This window comes from Sceloporus occidentalis, unplaced genomic scaffold, assembly GCF_023333645.1.
Source record: "Sceloporus occidentalis isolate IW3139 unplaced genomic scaffold, rSceOcc1.0.p SCAF_6, whole genome shotgun sequence".
NCBI lineage: Eukaryota > Metazoa > Chordata > Lepidosauria > Squamata > Phrynosomatidae > Sceloporus > Sceloporus occidentalis.
This window is the reverse complement of record NW_028316986.1, coordinates 61,736-79,266: the sequence shown is the minus strand read 5'-3', so window position 1 is coordinate 79,266 and position 17,531 is coordinate 61,736. Positions and strand designations below refer to the sequence as shown.

At 62.4% G+C, this 17,531-nt stretch overlaps 2 protein-coding genes across 2 annotated transcripts; one reads left to right on the top strand and one right to left on the bottom strand.

Moving 5' to 3' along the window:
- The first annotated feature begins 5,737 nt into the window (after positions 1 to 5,737).
- On the top strand, positions 5,738 to 7,427 carry LOC149310263 (uncharacterized). The gene is made up of 2 exons (XM_089528605.1): positions 5,738 to 6,111; positions 6,441 to 7,427. Exon 2 carries the CDS (start codon positions 6,443 to 6,445, stop codon positions 7,424 to 7,426), a length of 984 nt encoding a protein of 327 aa, XP_089384731.1. The 5' UTR covers positions 5,738 to 6,111; positions 6,441 to 6,442; the 3' UTR covers position 7,427.
- Positions 7,428 to 10,366: 2,939 nt separating this feature from the next.
- Positions 10,367 to 17,469, bottom strand: ZNF512 (zinc finger protein 512). The gene is made up of 11 exons (XM_089528357.1): positions 17,040 to 17,469; positions 16,607 to 16,699; positions 16,126 to 16,250; positions 14,903 to 14,989; positions 13,190 to 13,288; positions 12,728 to 12,895; positions 12,321 to 12,515; positions 12,000 to 12,101; positions 11,581 to 11,643; positions 11,214 to 11,312; positions 10,367 to 11,100 (listed from the first exon to the last, which is right to left on the bottom strand). The coding sequence occupies exons 1-11, from the start codon at positions 17,467 to 17,469 to the stop codon at positions 10,762 to 10,764; spliced, it is 1,800 nt and encodes a 599-aa protein (XP_089384483.1). The 3' UTR covers positions 10,367 to 10,761.
- Positions 17,470 to 17,531: the final 62 nt, after the last annotated feature.

The following is a 17,531-nucleotide window of genomic DNA, read 5'->3' as shown; positions in this document are numbered from 1 at the left end:
GCGGCCATAGCACTCCGCAGACACGCCTGGCTAAGGTCTTCGGACCTAAACCAAAACGCTCGCTCTACCATCGAGGACATGCCCTTCGACGAGGACGGCCTCTTCCATCGCGAGACCGACGAGAAGCTCAATTTCAAGTATAGGATGAGAACCGCGGCTAAGAAGCACGGTATGTCTTCTTCCCCCCAGTCATCTTCTCGCAAGCGCTTCACTGCGGTACGCCAGTGGTATGGCCAGGGCCAGAGACCCTACCAACAGGATCGGCCTTTCCAGCGCCAGGATCAGGCCAGACAGCGCTTCCCGTCCCAGTCTTCCTCCTCCTCGGGCCGTCGATCGGGGCCCAAATACAAAAAGAATTACAGGAGGCAAGATTCGGCCCCAAATAAGAAGAGAAACTGAGGGGACGCAGCGTACTCCGTCGTTTCTCCTGTCCCTTCCTTCTTGGACAGACTGAGGCCTTTTGCTAACACCTGGGCCGCAATCACCACCAATTCTTGGGCCCTCACCATCGTCTGCAGGGGTTATGCCCTTGAATTTGAAGAGCTCCCACCAACTGGAGCTATCCTGTCCACACCCCCCTCAGACACCCTTCTCGACGAAGTACGCACCCTTCTCGCCAAAGGCGCCATCTCCACTGTCGATCCCGTCGACATTCCTAGATGTTTCTTCTCCCGTTATTTTACGGTCCCGAAGCCTGACGGAGGAATCAGGCCTATATTGGACCTTAGACAATTGAATGCTTACCTGTCTTATCGTCGTTTCCGGATGGTAACGCTTGCTTCTATTTTACCTCTGTTGCAGCAGGACCTGTGGTTTGCAACGATCGACTTGAAGGACGCTTATTTCCATGTCAGCATCCGAGAGTCCCACCGCAGGTTTCTGGCGTTCGCCGTCGGGATGGACGCCTACAGATACAACGTCCTCCCCTTCGGCCTATCTACAGCTCCTCGCATCTTCACCAAGTGCATGGCGCCCGTGATATCTTACCTACATCGCCGCGGCATGAGGGTCTTCCCATATCTGGACGACTGGCTCTTCGTGGCCCCTTCACGTCAAGAGCTGCAACGGCACACCTCAGAGGCACTCCAGCTCTTACGGGACCTGGGACTGGTGGTCAATCTCGAAAAATCCCAACTGCTCCCCACCAGGCAGATACGGTTCATCGGGTCCATCCTCGACTCAGACAGTTGTACTGCATACCTGCCTCCAGACCGTTTCCAGGCCTTGGTCCAAGCTGTCAGCAGGTGCACCACCTGAAGGCGGGTTATGGCCAGGGACGTCCAGGTGGCTTTGGGCCACATGGCATCGACAACATTCGTCACTCCGTGGGCAAGACTTCGTTCTCGACCGCTGCAGTCGTGGTTCCTGTCGGTCTTCGACCTGGAAAGAGACCCCCCTTCCCGAAGACTCACCGTACCAAGACCAGTCATACGCTCCCTCCGTTGGTGGCTCGACTGCCAGAACGTCTGCGTCGGTATGCCTTTTTCGCTGCCCCAGCCAGAGTTGGTGTTGACCACGGATGCATCAGAAGAAGGATGGGGAGCCCACGCCCTAGACCTGTGGGCCAAGGGCATCTGGTCCCTAGACGAGAGGGCACTCCACATCAACGCGCTAGAACCGTTGGCGGTGGAAAAGGCCTTGAAAGCTTTCGAGTCCTCACTGTCGGGAAAGGTCATCCAGCTCAGGACAGACAACACCACGGTGATGTACTACCTGAACAAACAAGGAGGCACCAGGTCGCGCACCCTCCTGGACATCACGCTCCGACTTTGGGACTGGTGCATCGCCCGAGACATTTTGCTTCAAGCAGTACACTTACCGGGCACCCAGAACTCTCATGCAGACCTACTAAGCAGGTCCCCCTCATCATGCCACGAGTGGAGACTCCACCCAGAGACTGTACACAACCTCTTTGCCCGATGGGGAACCCCACAGATAGACCTGTTTGCAACCGTGTACAACTCCCATTGTCCCCAGTTCTGCTCCCGGACGCCGGACGACAACTCCCTCGGGGACGCGTTCGGGTTCCGATGGTCGGGGATAGCACTCTATGCCTTTCCCCCCTTCCCGTTGATCACCAGGACGATCTCCAAGATGGTCTCAGATGCAGCCGACGCGATCCTGATCACGCCTTGGTGGCCGGGACAGCCCTGGTTTCCTTGCCTTCTTCACCTCTCTTGAGCCAACTTTCTCCGGCTCGAGCCCAGGCCAGACCTCCTCACGGTTCAACGAGGACGGGTTCGACATCCGGACATCGAGACCCTTCCCCTGGTGGCATGGAGAATCCATCCCTAGCCCAGCTACCGGCCTCGGTACGGAATGTCATCTTGGCTGCCCGAAAGCCGGCCACCCAAAAGTCCTATAGACTTAAGTGGAACAGATTTCTTCGATTCTTGTCTGACAGACACCTCTCCCTAGCCCAGGTGACAACACCGGTGGTCCTGGAATTCCTGATGTCCCTGATTGATGCGGGCCTCTGTATCACATCTGTTAAGTGCTACCTGTCCGCTATCTGCTCTTCCTTCCAGTTTGACGGCAAGCCCTCTTTTTTCAAGGACCCCCTGGTCAAGGGATTCCTGAGGGGATGCAATAACTTACACCCTCAGGTTTCTTTGCCGACTCCGGCTTGGAGCCTCGAGACGGTGTTGGGGGCCTTACAGTCTAAACCATTTGAGCCTCTAGCCACCACTGACATTAGACTTTTAACCTGGAAAACGGTATTTCTGGTGGCTATCACTTCTGCCCGCCGTGCGGGCGAACTTTGTGCCTTACGCTGAGACCAGCCCTTCCTTAGATTTCACTTGGACAAGGTAGTTCTCAGGACAGATATTACCTTCTTACCCAAGGTTGTTTCCACCTTTCATATGTGCCAGGATATTGTTCTACCTACCCTGGCACCGAGCCCGGCTACCGATACCGAGAGGGCCCTCCACTCCCTGGACGTCCGTAGGGCCCTGGCCTTTTACTTGGACAGAACTAGGGACTCGAGCCGCTCTGAGAGACTGTTCCAGTGCTACTCGGGACCGAAGAGAGGACTGCCCGTGTCGGCTCAGAGACTCTCTAAGTGGGTTTCTAGTACTATTGCCCTATCTTATGAGCTTTTGGGCAAGCCTTTGCCGACCAGGATTCGCTCCCATGCCACAAGGGCGGTAGCGGCCTCTTCTGCCTTCCTGTCTGGTATTCCTTTGGACGACATTTGTAGGGCTGCTGTATGGTCACAACCTTTGACTTTTATTAAACACTACAGGTTGGACACTAGGGCAAAAAGGGATGCAGCTTTCGGGAGGGCTGTGTTGGTATCAGGACTACATTGATTTGTTTAGCTGTCTACTGTGTTCCATGCAGACAGCACAACCTAGGCATTCTCGAGGGACTCAATGCTTGGTGTTGGATGCCCTTGTTTGGGCTTGTTTCATAAGGTGGGATTTCTTTGCAAGTATATAAACAAACCATCAACTCTTATACTTGTGTTCAGTTATCCTTTATTGACCATTAACTTGTTGGTTCACTGAGGTATCATGACACTCCCGCCTCCGCTGACCTTAGCTTGCCAGTCTCAACCCATTTGTATGATTCGCAGATGACCACGAAGAAGAAGGACAGGTTGCTTACCTGTAACGGTATTTCTTCGAGTGGTCATCTGCGAATACATACAAATCCCGCCCATCTTCCCCTCAGTGTCCTGCTCTGATTGGCTCATTTTTTGTCGCCTACACGGCGGAAAATTGCGGAACTGGGGAAAAGAGCGGGAACGGAGGCTTTATAGGGGATGGGCGGGGTTACCGCCAAAACGTTTCAACATGTTGCAAAGAGTACTTTGCCCAGTGATTCCAGAAGTTTCCGAAGGCACTGCGCAGGCGCAGTACAACCCATTTGTATGTATTCGCAGATGACCACTCGAAGAAATACCGTTACAGGTAAGCAACCTGTCCTTCTCCCTCCCCATCTAGGCCCAACTTGCCCTAAGAAAGCAAGGCATTGGGGGGGGTGTCTGCCGGGGTGCGAGGCTGGCGTTCCCCCAAAAGCAGGAGGGGAAGGGCTGAAAGGGCCTGGGCCTGCCTTCCCTTCCCTCCCGGGGCGGGGGGGGGGTCATGCTGAGCCCCATAGAAAGGACCCCGCCCCCCTTCGGCCGGGGACTCGCTCAAGGCCTTGGGAATGGCCTCCGACCCTGGCAGCTTTGGGGTCCGGGAAGGCAATGCCCCCAAGTGGAGAGAGAAAGAGGCTCTGCGCAGAGTCCGGCCCATCGGCCCTGGCCTCCTGGCAGGAGACCCCCAGCCCATCCCCGCCCTTCCTCCTGGGACCCCCATCCTCGCCTGGTCTGGAGGCCCGGCCCCATGCCCTCCCCGCCGGGGCTCCCGGCTTCTTTCTCTTCTGCTCCGGCTGCCTCCCCTGGCATTCTGGGGCTCCCTGGCTGAGGCCGGAGAGGGGCTTGGGAGAGCCGAGTCCCCGGCGGGTCAAGGCCCAGAAGGAGCCCGGCCGAGGTCGGAGGCGAAGGGGGCGCCGCCGGTCACCACTTTGGTCCTCTGGGTGGGTGGGGGGGGGGTCCCGAAGACGTCACTTCCTGCCCTGCCTCCCTCTGGGCGGGGGGCCATTGGGCAAAGGCCAAGGAAGAGCCACCGAGAGGCCTTTCCCGGGCGAGCGAGCGAGCGAAAGGCAGAAGGCTCTCGGCCGAGACAGGCGTCGCTTTGGGGGCGAAGGGCGTTGCTCGTCTTCCTCTCTCTCTCCTCCCGGGGCTCTCACGGGACCCTTCCTCGCCATAAAGGAGGCTTCCCTGTCCCCTGCTGCCTCGGTCTCCTCTTCAGGCCCAGTTCTTTTGACCAAAGGCCTGGGGAGCCCACCCTCAGTGTCACGTGACCCTCCCCTTCCGGGAGATCAAAGGCCGTTTCCTCCCGGTGAGTCTGGGGGCAGGGCTACCCCTCCCCTCCTCCTTCCCACAAATGGCCCCCGATCCCGCGCAGCGGAGGGAGGAGCCCCAGGGACACAGGAGACCCCCCCCGCAGCCCCAGGGGAGAGACCGGGGGCGGGGCCCCTCCTTCGCCGCCCTCTGCTTCCAAACAGCCTCCAGAAAAGGAGACGGGGGCCAAGACCCCAGGCCCGGCCTTCCCCACACGATCCCTGGGCCCCTTCTGCTGCTCCAGGAATCCCCCCCACCGACTCAGCAGCTCCCGGGGCCCCTCCAGGGCAAAGGCCGCCCCTCGCCTCGGGCCCCTCAGGCAAAGGCCAGAGAGGGAGGGGCAGCCTCGGTCTGGCGGAGAGGGGGCGGGGGCTCCTAGCCCCCCAGTTCCGGAAGCAAAGGGGCGAAAGCCTCCTCCGAGGCCCAAGCCGGCAGAGGAAGGGTCTCCGGGGGGCCCTCCCCTCAGGATTAGGCCCCAGCGGGGTCGGGGGGGGGAGCCTCGGGGAGCCAGGGCTGTTGGGGAGGGGGAGAAAGGCCTGCCCCCTTCCCTTCCTTCCCTTCCCGTGGAGGCAGGCAGGCAGGACGGGCATCCAGCTGCGGAGCCCACCGCCAGAGAAAGGGTCTAGTGCCGGCAGCCCCCTCGGCTGAGACGCCCCTCCCCAGGGCCCCCTGGAGGACAGGGCCGCCCCCTCTCTCTCGGAAAGGGGCGGGAAAGGAGGGCTCGGGGATGGGGTCCGGTTCCGCGCCCTTCCGGAGCCCCGAAAGCGGAGCACCTGGGACCGCGAGGGAGGGAGGGAGGGAGGGAGGGAGAAAGGGGGAGGGTCTTCCGGGGGCCTTGGGGTCTCAGAGGGAGGGGCGGGGAGGAGCTTCTCCTGCTGTCCGGCCCCTCCCCCCGTCGCCAGGCAACAGAGACGCGCCGAAGGGCCGCTTTGAGGGCCCCCTTCCAGCGAACCTTCGGGCGACTCAGCTCCCAGGAGGCCCCAGCTGCGTGAGCCCCACACCGGGCCCAGGCCTCAGCCGTGGAGGGGGCTTCGAGAGAAGGACCCCCTGCGCTGCCCTGGCCGTCGGAGAGGGAGAGGGCTCCGCCACCGGCCCCGGCCGACCCTCTTCTTCCTCCTCCCCGCAAAGATTCGGGAGAGGGAGGGGCGGGCCAAGCGAGAGACGACCCCCGTCCTCCTCCTCGGGCCGAACTCCTGGAGCTCTTCGCTGGGACAAAGGCAGGTGAGGCGCCTCCGGGGGACACCGGATCCGGGGAAGGGGCTGCTTCCCGCGGGCATCTGCGGGGCAAACTCTCCCTGCTCCCCTCCGTCCTCGTCCTCCTGGCGGCCCTTGAGCGGTGGGGCGGCGGCCGGAGGGGCTGGTCCCCCCCCCCGATGGGGAGTCGCGACCCTTTGGCCTCCCTTGGGGCTGGAAAAAGCGGGAACCCTAACCGGGAAGGGAGGGAGGGAGGGAGACAGACCCGAAGGCCGCTCCGCCGGAGGGAGGGGTCCCTGGGGCCCCGCCGAATGACCCCGCGGCCCCTCCGCCCTTCCTCCCTCCGCTCCAGCCATGAAGGACGAGGAGCAGAGGAAGGCGTCGTCCTGGGGGCCTCCATCCCAGACCCAGGCCCCGGAGGAGGAGGAGGAGGAGGGGGATCCCGGAGGGGCGCCGGAGGAGGAGCAGCAGCGCCTTCACCACCGGAGGCTTTGCCGGGAGGCGGAGGGCCTGCTCCGGCGGCGGGCGGCGCTCGGGGCCCAGCGGGACTTCCTGGAGCGGGAGGCGGAGGAGCTGCGCGCCCAGAGCCGGGCCTTCGTGGGCTTCGTGGCCAAGAAGGCCGAGCGGCGCCGGGGAGCCGTTGTCTCGGTGGCGGAGGCGAACCGGGAGCGGCTGGAGCGGCTCCGACGGGAGCAGCGGGAGGCGGAGGGCCGGGCGCGGGAGGCGGAGGCGGCGCTGCGGGAGGCTCTGCTCCGCCGGGAGGCATCCTTGTCCCGGCTGGGGGCCCAGATGGAGGCGCTGAGCGGGACCCGGGCGCTGCGGGAGGAGCAGGAGCGACGCCTCCGGGAGCTCCGACGGGAATTGGACGCCGCCCAGCAGCAGCACCGACACCGGGCCATGGAGCGCCTCCGTCGGGGGCGGTGGGCCTCGAGGGAGCGGACCCCGGCACCGGAGGGCGACGAGGAGGCCGAGGCGGCCCGGTGGCCGGAGGATGGCGGCCGGTCCCTGCGGCGGGAGAACCGGGAGCTGCGGCGGGAGCTGGAGCGCCTGGTCCGGAGGGCGCGGGAGCTGGAGGCGCGGAAGGCCCTCCTGGAGGAAAGGGTCGGGCGGCTGCGGAGGGAGGAGGGCTTCCTCCGGGATTTGGCCCGGCGGCGGCGGAGGGTGAGCCCCGGGGGGCCTCGGTGCCCGGCGTCCGGAGCCGGTGAGGGAGGGCCGGAGAGGGGCTCCGTGGGCGGCGCCATTGGTCAGTTGGCCAGAGCATCCGGAGGGACGGAAGGGCGCTCTCCCAGGACCTGCTCCGGTTCCGGTTCGCCTCCTCCGCACTCGGCGCGGCTTTGAGCGCACTGGCTGGCTTTGCGTTCAGCAGAGCCACCCCCCCCCCCCGAAGCCAAAAGCTTTCATGGCCGGCATCCGTAGTTTTTGGTGGGTTAGACTTCTGGTGTCAAGGAGTTCCTTCCAGGGGGTCGCCCCCCCTCCGCGCGCATCCTGAGCCTCTGGGGCAAAACGGGGGGGGTGTCTCCTTTCTTAAGGCTGGCTTTATTGTATGGCAAAGGCAGCCACCGAAAATAGGGAACTCCCACAGCCCCCTCCCCAACCCTCCATCCTTGGCAGAGGGCTCCCTGGGGGCCTAAAAACCCCTCTCCGTGGCCCTTTAAGGAAGAGCGGTGGCGCCTCAGTTTCCAAAGAGAGGGGGGGCTCTTCTGTCGCAATCCTCGGAGGGAGGGGGGCGTCGGAGGGTTCGGGGCTGCCCCTTTTCCTGGGGGAGGGGGCAGGGAGGCGCCTCCAGGCCAGGAAAGGCCCCCTCAGCCCCCCCCCATGGAAAGGCTCCTGTCTTCCGACAGACGGGGGACTCTTTCCCCCTCCAGCCCCCAGGGGACCCCTTCCCCTTTCGGCACCGCCAGCCCCCGAGGGGGGGGGTTGGGGCCGAAGCCTCCAGGGTCGAGCAGAGACGCTTCCCGGCGGCCATCGGGAGGGTGGGCCGTCCTTCCAAAGTCGTTTCAAGCAAACCTTTCGTAAAGCACGGCTCAGGAGTTTGGCCCCGATCCGACCGGGTCTATGTGTCTCTTTGCCAGGCGGGGCAGGAGGGACGAAGAGCCCTCCAGGCGGCTCAGACCACAAGGCCCAGCAGCCCCAGCCCAAAGTCCCGGGGTGCTGGGAGTCCAAAGCGCCGGAGGAAGCGGGGCGGGAGCATTCCCGGGGGCCAGGCCGGGGAGCAGGCTTCCCTCCCTCCCTCCCTCCCTCCTCTGGGCCAGCCCTGCCTGGGGCGCCCGCCCCTCCCCCGCAAAAAAGACGGCACTGACGCGGAGCCCTTCGTGGCTGCGGCCAAGGCCTTTGTATTTCGGAAGGAGTCCAGGGTCCGTCGGGGGCCCCCTTCTTCTTGGCTGCCGGCCCTCCTCCGGTCCCTGGCTCACTTGGCGGCGGGGCTGCGGGGCCTCGCCGGGGCGGCCTCGGGGGAGCATCGGGCCAGCGAGTCCCGGACCCTCCGGGGTGGGCCCCAGCGCTGGTGCAGCAGCTTCTCCCGCAGATGGAGCTCGAAGTAGCGGCGCTGGTCTTCGCCCGGCAGCAGCGGAGGGGCCTCGGGACCCTCGCCCCCGGAGTCGGCCCACCGGCGGCTCAAGGGCGGCTGCTGCTGCGCCAGAGGGGCCTCGGTCCCGGGAAGGAGGGCGGGCGGCGGGGTCCCTCCTGGGGGTCCCCCGCAGGAACACGGGGCCTCTCCGGCGGAGAGCGAGGTGGGACCCCGAGGCGATGGCCGCCTTCCCGCCGGAGGCCCCCCGCCCTGGCTCTGCGGCCTCCTGGCGGCGCCTCCCGGGGAACTGGCCGGCCGAAGGGGTGCCGGCGCCGGGGCTGGATCCTCGGGGGAGGCGGGGACGCCCTCCTCGGCCTCTTCCTCCTCCGGGGCTGGCGTCCTCCTCGGGGGACGGGGCTGTGGCCTGGGGCGGCGCCGGTGGGCCGAGGCAGGGCTCTTGGGCGGCTCTTCCTTGGTGCCGGGGCCGCGCTCCTTTCCTCCTTCTCCCCCTCGAGCTCCTCTCGGGCGGCAGCTAGGGCCGGGCGGCGTGGGAGGAGGAGGAGGGCGGCCGGGCGGGGGCCGTCGGGGCGGCTGGCTCTTCCCTCCGGCCTCCTCTCCCTCGGCGCCGTCCTCTTCAGCCGGGGCTCCGTCGGCCTCCTCCTTCTGCGGGCGGCGGGGCTCCGGGAGCCGGAGGGCGGCCTGGACCCCCCGGGGGAGCCCCCACTTGCGGTGGACCAGCTTCTCCCTCAGATGCCGCTCCAGGCTGCGGCGGCGCTCGGCCCGGAAGAGGGGCCTGGTGGATGGGACTCCCGGGGGCTCCTCCTGGAGCGCGGTGCAGGCCAGGAAGCCCGGCAGCACCGGGGACCAGCTCTCCAGCGAGCTCCGCACCGGCGCCGGGAGGCCCCACAGCAGCTGCAGGCGCTTCCTGCGGACGTGGCTCTCGAGGGCCTCGCGGGGCCCCGGGCCCATCAGCAGCGGGTCCAGCAGCGGCAGCTCCAGCACCGCCCCGCTCCCCCGGGCCACCGCCGGAGCCGCGGGGAGGGAGGAGGAGGCCGGGGCCGGCGGAGGCCGGGGCATGGCTGCCTCTTTCCTCATGGCCCTCCTGCTCCCAGCAGGTCAGCAGAGGCCTCGCCCCCGCCGCCACGCCCCCGCCGGCCCCACTGTGACGTCAGCGCCGGGCCGGAGAGGAGGGGAGGCAGCAGCCGGGCTCCGTCCGGAGAGATGGTCTATTAAAACCTATGCTGACTCGGTCACTCTGTTGATGTCCCTGTCTTTAGCCTTACGGCTTCCACCCCTGAGACCCCATCATGGAGCGAGGGGGGCACACAGAGCGAAGCCCCCCAAGGACAAGGCCTGACCCCCACTGGCTCCAGAAAGGGCCAGGGCCAGCAGCTCCCCCCTGACCCTCAACCGAGGGCCCCACTGCCACCCCCATCAGCCCCCTTGAGCCCCGAGGGGGGTTCAGCCCCTTGGTTCAAGGCGCAGGTGGAGGTCCTCGGGGCCCCACTCAGAAGGGTCTCCCACCCACCCCTCCAGGCCCCCTGCCTGCAGCCGCTGTGAAGAGAACAAGGCAAAGGGGCTGGGAGGCAGCAGCTGCCATCCAATTCTGGTCAACAGGCATAGGGCTTCTTCTGGCACCCCCCCCCCCCTTTATTGAGTCGGCAGCTGGAAGGCAGGAGGGCAAGGGAAGGAAGCCATCCAAGAGGCTGCAGGGCTCAGTCTCCCCCCCCCCCCCCCAAAAAAAAAAAAAAGACTCCACTGAGTGACAGCCAGCCATTTATTGTCAGTGGGCTGCAGAGTGTGGCAGTCTTTCGCACCCAGTGCCACCCGCCTTCCCTTCTGCCAGCACTGGCAGCCCAGAGCTTCTGTGCTTCATTGTAAGATGTGGCGGCTGCAGCCAAAGCAGACAACCCCCTCCCTCCCAGTCACAGGGCAAGGCCAAGGGAAGTGGGGGGATCAGGGCCAGGCTGCGGAGGGTCCGCTGGTGATCCAGGGGAGTCTGCCCCCACTTCCAAGGAGGAGGGAGAGAGGCCTCCAACCATCCACAGAGGAATGGCAGGCCAGGCCACAAGGCATGTCTGCCCAGGACGGTGCCCCCAGGGCCAGCAGAGGCTCCCAGAGCCAGAAGTCCCAAGCAGAAAGCAAGGTCTGTCCGTCCTTCTGTCCACTATTTCCTCCTTCGCTTGTGGCTTGGCTTCATTGGTGGGGGGCTCACTGCTGCCTCCTCCCCAGAGCTCCAGCATTCACTGTCTGGCACCCGAGAGCGACAGGCCTTGGTGCCTGGGTGCTGGCTTGGGTCTGGGCCCAGACGAGGCCTTTTGGGACAGATGGCGCTGGGAGGAGGAGGAGGAGGAGGAGGCTGCGGCCTTCTCTTCCGGCGGCTGGCCAGGGCCTTCTTCCGCCAATGCTGTTGCTGCATGGCTCTGGTTGTTTCCTCCGGCTGTGGCTGAGGCCTGGCCTTCTTGGTCAAGCGCTTGGAGCCAGTGGTGCTGACCTCAAACCAGTCCTGAGGAGATGGAGGAGAGGAGGCTCAGTGTAGCTGAGGCAACAGACTGCTGAATGGAGGAAGGGAAGACCCCCCCCCCAAGCCCACCCCTGGAAGCAAGGAAGGAGGCTCACCTCGGCATGGACAGCATTGATGTGATACTTGACTCCACTCTCCGACACAAACTCCTTTGTGCACAGCCGGCACCGGTACTTCCCAGCCACAAACTCACCCTGTGGGGCACGAGAGGGGCACATTTCACCCAAACTCCTCCATAATGACAAGGAAAGGAGGCCACCCCTTCTTCACTCACCACTGAACCTCACTTCCCTATTGAAGGATTTCCCTAGCCCAGGCTAGAAAGCATCCATCCGGAGAGAGGAAGAGAGCTGTGGGAGTGGTGGGACTATTGTGGGACAGAGTGGCTGGCAGTGAACCCCCTACATGCCCCCGTTGCCCGCCCTCCGCATGGGCACTTGCCCTGGCTCTTCAGCCACTTACCAGGGTGCAACTGCCCAGGTGGGCCTTGAGGCCTGAGACACTGCTGTAGACACAGGTACAGCCCTGGGGAAGAGAGAGATGGGTGGGTGGGGAACGAAAGCCATCAGTGACCTCCGAGAAGCCTCTGCAGAACCTCTCTTTTAGGCCCTTGGCAGAATGGGAGGCAGGGGCCTGCTCTGGGGAGGAACAGGCTGAACCCCACCTGCTTTCTGGCACCTTCAGGAGGAGGCAAGCGAGCCCACCTGCCCAGGGGAGAGGGCAAAGTGCCCCTTCATTGCCCTATCCAGCAGGAGCAGGGTCCTAAAAGACTGCTGCCAAGGGGTGTCATGGAAAGGAAGGGTTGGCCCTCGTTAATAGCAGCGAGCCAGCCCTTGCTCCTGGCCTTTTCAGGTCTCGGTCTCCTGTCCCTCTGGGAATACCTGGTTGGGGCACTGGACCTGCTGGTATGCCTTGATCTCGGCTCTCCACTTGCAGAGCACCTCCTGGCTCACAGCGGGCAGCCCTGGGCGGGTGTACTTCAGCTGCGTGGGAGGGAAAAGACAGCAATGGATGGGAAAGGCCCAGACCAGAAATGACTGCCACCCCACGGCCACCAGAGCAATTCAGCAGTCATCGCTACTCAGCCCCCAGCAGCTCCGTGGGGCTCCAGATGGGAGACAGCCTGCCCCTACCCCATTCCTGCTTGCTCAGCTCCCTACACACAAGGTCTCAACTGCTTGCCTCCCTAAGTGCCCCCCTACCTTCCGGTCATCGGGGACGAGATCCTGGAGGACCTTCCTCTTGGGCCACTCCTTGGCCAGTTCCACGTGGGCCAGTTCATGCAGGTAGTAGGCAGCCACCTTTGCAGACTTCCTCTGGAGCCGGCGCCCACCGTTTGCTTCTCCACAAGTGTCCTTTGGGGGCCCTGCCGGGACGTCTTTGTGGAGAAAGGGGGCCTGGCAAGAGGGGATGGCACAGTGACCCTCCTTCTGGGCACCGCAAGGCCAGGCTCAGGCAGCAGGAGCAAAGCAGCGGGTGGCCGGGGGTGGCTTGCTTTTCCCAAGCCGTTTCAGGGAGCTGCCCCCCCCCCACCCCTGGGACATTTTTGGCTGGGGAATGACAGGGCAAGGAGCAATCCCACGTTCCTTGCTTGGCTCCCCCAACTCACTGGTCCGTGTTCAGACTTCATGTGGTAAACAAGGCCAGCCCTGGACCGGTAGGCTTTGCCGCAGTGCGGGCACCGTAAGACCAGTGTCTCCAGCTCAGCTGCTGCCTTCCCACACTTCTGCGTGTGGTAGAGATACCCCACGATGCTGGTGAAGCTGCCTGTGCAGCCCTGTGGAGGCAGGGAAAGGAGAGGATGGCTCTGGGGTCTTGAGAGGATAAAGGGGGCCGAGGGAATAAAGGCAGGCTGGCCAGGCAGCCCCCCTTCAACCCTGCCCAGGAGTATGCAGAAGTCCCCTCCCGCGGGCGGGTATTGCCTTTTCCCATGTCCACCAAGCGGGGGGAGGGCACATTCTGGCCATGGACAGCCCCCACCCAATTCTCCTCCTGCAAGGAGGAAGTCTGCTCTTGCCACGCTAGTCATGGCGCAAGAACCTGAAGGCGGGTGGCTGCTGGAAGGACTTACCTCTCTGGTACATCTGAGCTTGCCCAGGCGCTTCAGCACTTGCCTCAGGCGTTCGCGCTCGCTCTGCTTGTCCTGTGGCCCTTTGTCTTTCCCTGTCAGCTGCACGGAAGCAGAGGAGAGAGCGGCTGGGCAGGGTCCTTGGTCCCAAGCAGAACCAGAGGAGACAAGGCTTGGAGAGCAGGGTTGGCTCAGGCCAAGTGGGACGGGAAGGGCAATGGATGACCAAGACCTTGCCCAGCCAGAGCGACCCCGTGCCAGTAGTCAAGGGGCCACTCCAGCAAGCGGAGACCAGTTCCTGACCCAGCATACACCTTGGGAGACGAAGCTGGGACAGGAGGCCCCTTGGAGGATCGCATCAGGCTTCCAGATGACTTGCCACCCCAGGATTTAATGTGGGCACCCTGAAATTTGTGCGAAATTGGAGGCCAAATGCTATTTTGCCATGCTTTTGTAAAATTTAAGCCTGAATATTAAGGAATTAAGCAAGTCTAAGCTTATTGTTGGGAGATGTTTTCACATTCTCTTTCCCTCTCCTTAGATAGATAGGGATTTCCTGCATGCAAACTGTCCTCTTTCATTCAAACTAACCATGTGACATAGGGACATGCTGATTCTCTCACAAAGACTATCTTCCTCCTCCCTCAACTTTCTTTGGAAAGACGGTGAGATAAAGATTACTCCATCTATTCTAAACATTAGGGGCAACTTCCTGACAGTAAGAGCTGTTTGGCAGTGGAACACACTCCTTCCTCGGAGATTTTGGTGGAATCGCCTTCTTTGGAGGTTTTTTCTAAAGAGAGGCTGAATGGCCATCTGTAAGGGGTGCTTTGACTTGTGTCTTCCTGCATGGCAGAAGGGGGCTGGACTGGGTGGCCCTTGGGGATCTCCCCCATCTCTGATTTAGGTTTCTCTGCGCATCAATGAACAGAGATGCCTGTTGAAGAGCAGATGACATGAAGCATTTTTTACAAAGATATGACTGTGTTGTTAGTCTTTCCAAGTTTAAAGCATATATAGGAAGCTCATAAGATATGTTTGCTAAGGTGCCAATACAACATAAGACATCGGATGCCTTACATGAAATATAAATTCCATGTATGCTGCATCCCTAGACAGTCAGAAATCTACATTCTTCCCCAAGAGGAGTACTCTGCGTGCGCATGTATATGTGTGTGCCTCTGTGTGTATACATGTGCATATATATTTTGTTGTTGTTTCATACATACACATAAACATACATCTATGCCTGTGTGTGTGTACGCACACACATATACAGTTGCTATACATTTAATAAAATGACCTAAAAGATCATTAAGACACTACTACCTGTGAATTCTACCATATTAAACGCCCAGGTGCCTAGATGGAGTGTTTGTGATAGATCTGTCTTGACTCTAACACTCATCATGACCTGAGAGCCCAGCTAACTAGAGGATGATAAGAGGGACCTCCAAACAGCAGCAGCAGCTTAGCTGATAAAGAACCATCTATCCCACTGTCTAAAGCAGCATTTCTCAAGTAGGATTTCCTAGGCCAGTTTGATGAGAAACCCTGTCTGAAAAAGATGTGCTGGATATAATCATTTTCTCGCTGAGAATTACTTCAAGGGTTGAAAGACTGAGAGAGGAGGGTCTAGCAAAAGGGGAGTGGGGAACCGTGCCTGTCTCAGGAAGCCTTCCTGGGGCTCCTGTTGGTTCACAGGGCCTGCCTTACCAGGGTGTTGTGGTCTGCCATGAGGTGGTACTTCATTCCTGCCAGAGAGCGCAGCTGCTTCCCACAGTGGTGACAGGTGAACATCTCCTAGGAGAATAAAGGACAGGATGCGTCCAGAGGGGGCAGTCAGGCTGCCCTTCTGGTCGGGTTTTCTTCTCCATAAGAGCCCCCTCCATCACCCCCCACAAATAAACTGGCCGCTTCCTGCTCTCCCTGGGCTCTCTCTCACAAAGGCCCATGTGGGTCGGGCAGAGCACTGGGGAGGCCACTCTCTTCCCCAAAGTTGGTGAAGGTGACAGACTGCATGGTGGCAGAAAGGGACAAGGCCTTTCCTTATCTCCAGAGACTCCTGGCCTTCCTGGAATTGCTTTGCCTCCTGCAGTGCGGTTCTTTGGCAAAGGCCTTGCTGCTCTCCCCTCGGTTTGGGTCAGCAATCAATAAGCACCAGTCTCAGTACAAATCCTTGGAGCTATCTTGCTGCCGTTCCTCTGCGGCGAGTGCTGACTGCTTATCCTCAGCCTTCAACTACTCTCCATGGCCTGCGAGGGTGTCTCCCCTTTCCCCTGCACCTTGAAAGTGTCTTTGTCTAAAGCCCTTCAGAAGCCCAAGCAAACCACGTCCGCTGCACCAATTGTCACGACATTTTGAAATGACTCCAGCAGGAACCTGACAGGCAGACAAACTCCATCCTTTGAATGAGCCACAAGAGCTGCATTGTCCCATATGAGCAGCAATGTTACCTTGAAAAGGGTTCCTGTTGATCTATGCAAGCCACAGACTGAGTCCATAGGCCTGCATTATTTCCCAGAGCCCTGCTTTAATTTTCCCTGGCCTTTTACTGAACGCTTTCCATGCCATTGGCTCACGGATCAATCCTAAAAATGTTTCCCCTATTTTGCCTAGAGGACCGAAATCCCAGTTGCTCTGAGCTCTGCTGATTTCACCCAGTTTCCAGTCAGTTGGTGAGGGCTACAACTTCGCTGCTCTGTCAGAAATTCTAGCCCTGACACACAAATGTCAGCTCAGGCAGCTCCCTTGCGCCTTCTGCAGTGATGATGCGCAGAACCCATTAGCTCCCTCTCCCCGCTGACCACTTAGTGCCCTGGGTCCCTGCTGGTGGGGAGGAGATGGCCGGACCGAAGGGCCGAGGGCCGGAGCCAGCCTCAGGGCTCCCGCTCTGGCCTCCCCACCAGGACCTGCGGGACCCCCGCCTCCTGCCTCACCTGCTGGCAGTTTGCCATGTGCTTCTTCAGCCCTTCCACCGTCTTCCTCGTGGCGACTCTGCAGACGGGGCAGGTGACCCGGCCTTTGTCCAGGATGGCCAGGTGCCACTGCTCCTCCAGGCTTCCTGCCAGAGGACACAGCAGGGTCATGCGCATGTGAGAGAGAGACAGAGAGAGAGAGAGAGAGCGCATGGGGCTATCTTAGATGGGGAAAGGCAACTGGAAGCTGTCCAGGAAAGGCTTTGGGGGATTTAAAGCAGTGGGAAGCGATGGAGGAAACGACCCACAAAAGAGGAAGAGGAGGAAGGCAGCACTGCCAGGCCAAGCAGGAAGCGGCCACCGCAGGGCCTGCCTCCTGCTCCTCCTGCTGGGCATCCGCAGGACAGCCCCCTCCGCGGCCCTAACCCTAACCCTAGGCTCCCCTCCGCGGGGCTCTTGCCAGGACTGGGACCCAGGCCTCCAAGCGGAGCTGCCTCCTTACCTGAGGCGTATGGGAGCGGGTCCCTCTTCCGGTGACTGCTGCCTTTGGGCTTCAGAGGAGGCCTCCTCCTCCTCCTCGCTTGCAGCTGCTTGGCTGAAGGAGAGAGAAGGGAGGCCTGGGGTGAGAGGCTGGGCGGAAGGCCTCCTGGTCAGCCTGGGCCCGGCGCAGGGCCGCCTCCCGCCAAGGCCTCCCTCCCGCGGCCCAGAGAGCCAGCTCCCCAGGGGCCGGAGCCCTTGGCCCCAGGCAGGGAAGGGGCTCCTTCTCTTCCGGGGCCCCTTTGCCGAGGACCGAGGAGGAGGAGGAGGGCGGTTCCCGCCTGCGGCTCTGCCTTCGGGCTTCGGGCTCCGCCGCCGGAGCGCCTTCTCAAGACAAAGGGGCCTCCCTCCCTGCGCTGCTCCTTCCTCCGGCCGCCATCGCCATCGCCATCGCCCACCTGGCCCCGCCTTCGCCTTCGCCTTCGCCGCCGCCTCCTCCTCCTCTTCGGGGCCCGGCCAGGCGGCTTTGGCGCTGGCTTTGGCACTGGCTTTGGCGCTGGCCAGCTCCGGGGGAGAGCGTCCGGAGGGGTCTGCCCTTGCTCTGCGGCGCTGCGGCGGGGGCTCGCTCCGAGGAGCCCGAGGAGGAGGAGGAGGGCCGGTCGAGCCTCCGGTTGCCGCCGCCGCCGCGTCGACCCGGAAAGGCCCGGCCAGCCTCCCTCCGCGGCCCCGCATCTTCCCGCCGCTGCCGCTGCCGCCGCCGCCCTTCGCAGACGCCGGAAGCTGCTGGTGCCGCTGGCGGAAGGAGCGCTCTATGGTCCGCTCTAGGGCCTGGCCGTCGCCAGCGGAAGCGGAAGCGGAACTTGGGGGAAGAACTGCGACTCCCGGCATGCAACGGGGGCGCCCAGGAGCCCCGCCCTCTCTCTCTGGTCCGGAGGGGCTCTTTCCTGCGT

Coding starts and splice junctions, on each gene's coding strand:
- LOC149310263 (XM_089528605.1), top strand. CDS start 6,443: ATGAAGGACGAGGAGCAGAGGAAGGCGTCGTCCTGGGGGCCTCCATCC.
- ZNF512 (XM_089528357.1), bottom strand. CDS start 17,469: ATGCCGGGAGTCGCAGTTCTTCCCCCAAGTTCCGCTTCCGCTTCCGCT. Junction 16,251..16,606: donor CCCGCTCCCATACGCCTCAG/GTAAGGAGGCAG, acceptor GTCCTCTGGCAG/GAAGCCTGGAGGAGCAGTGG. Junction 13,289..14,902: donor TGGCAGACCACAACACCCTG/GTAAGGCAGGCC, acceptor GCTTCCGTGCAG/CTGACAGGGAAAGACAAAGG.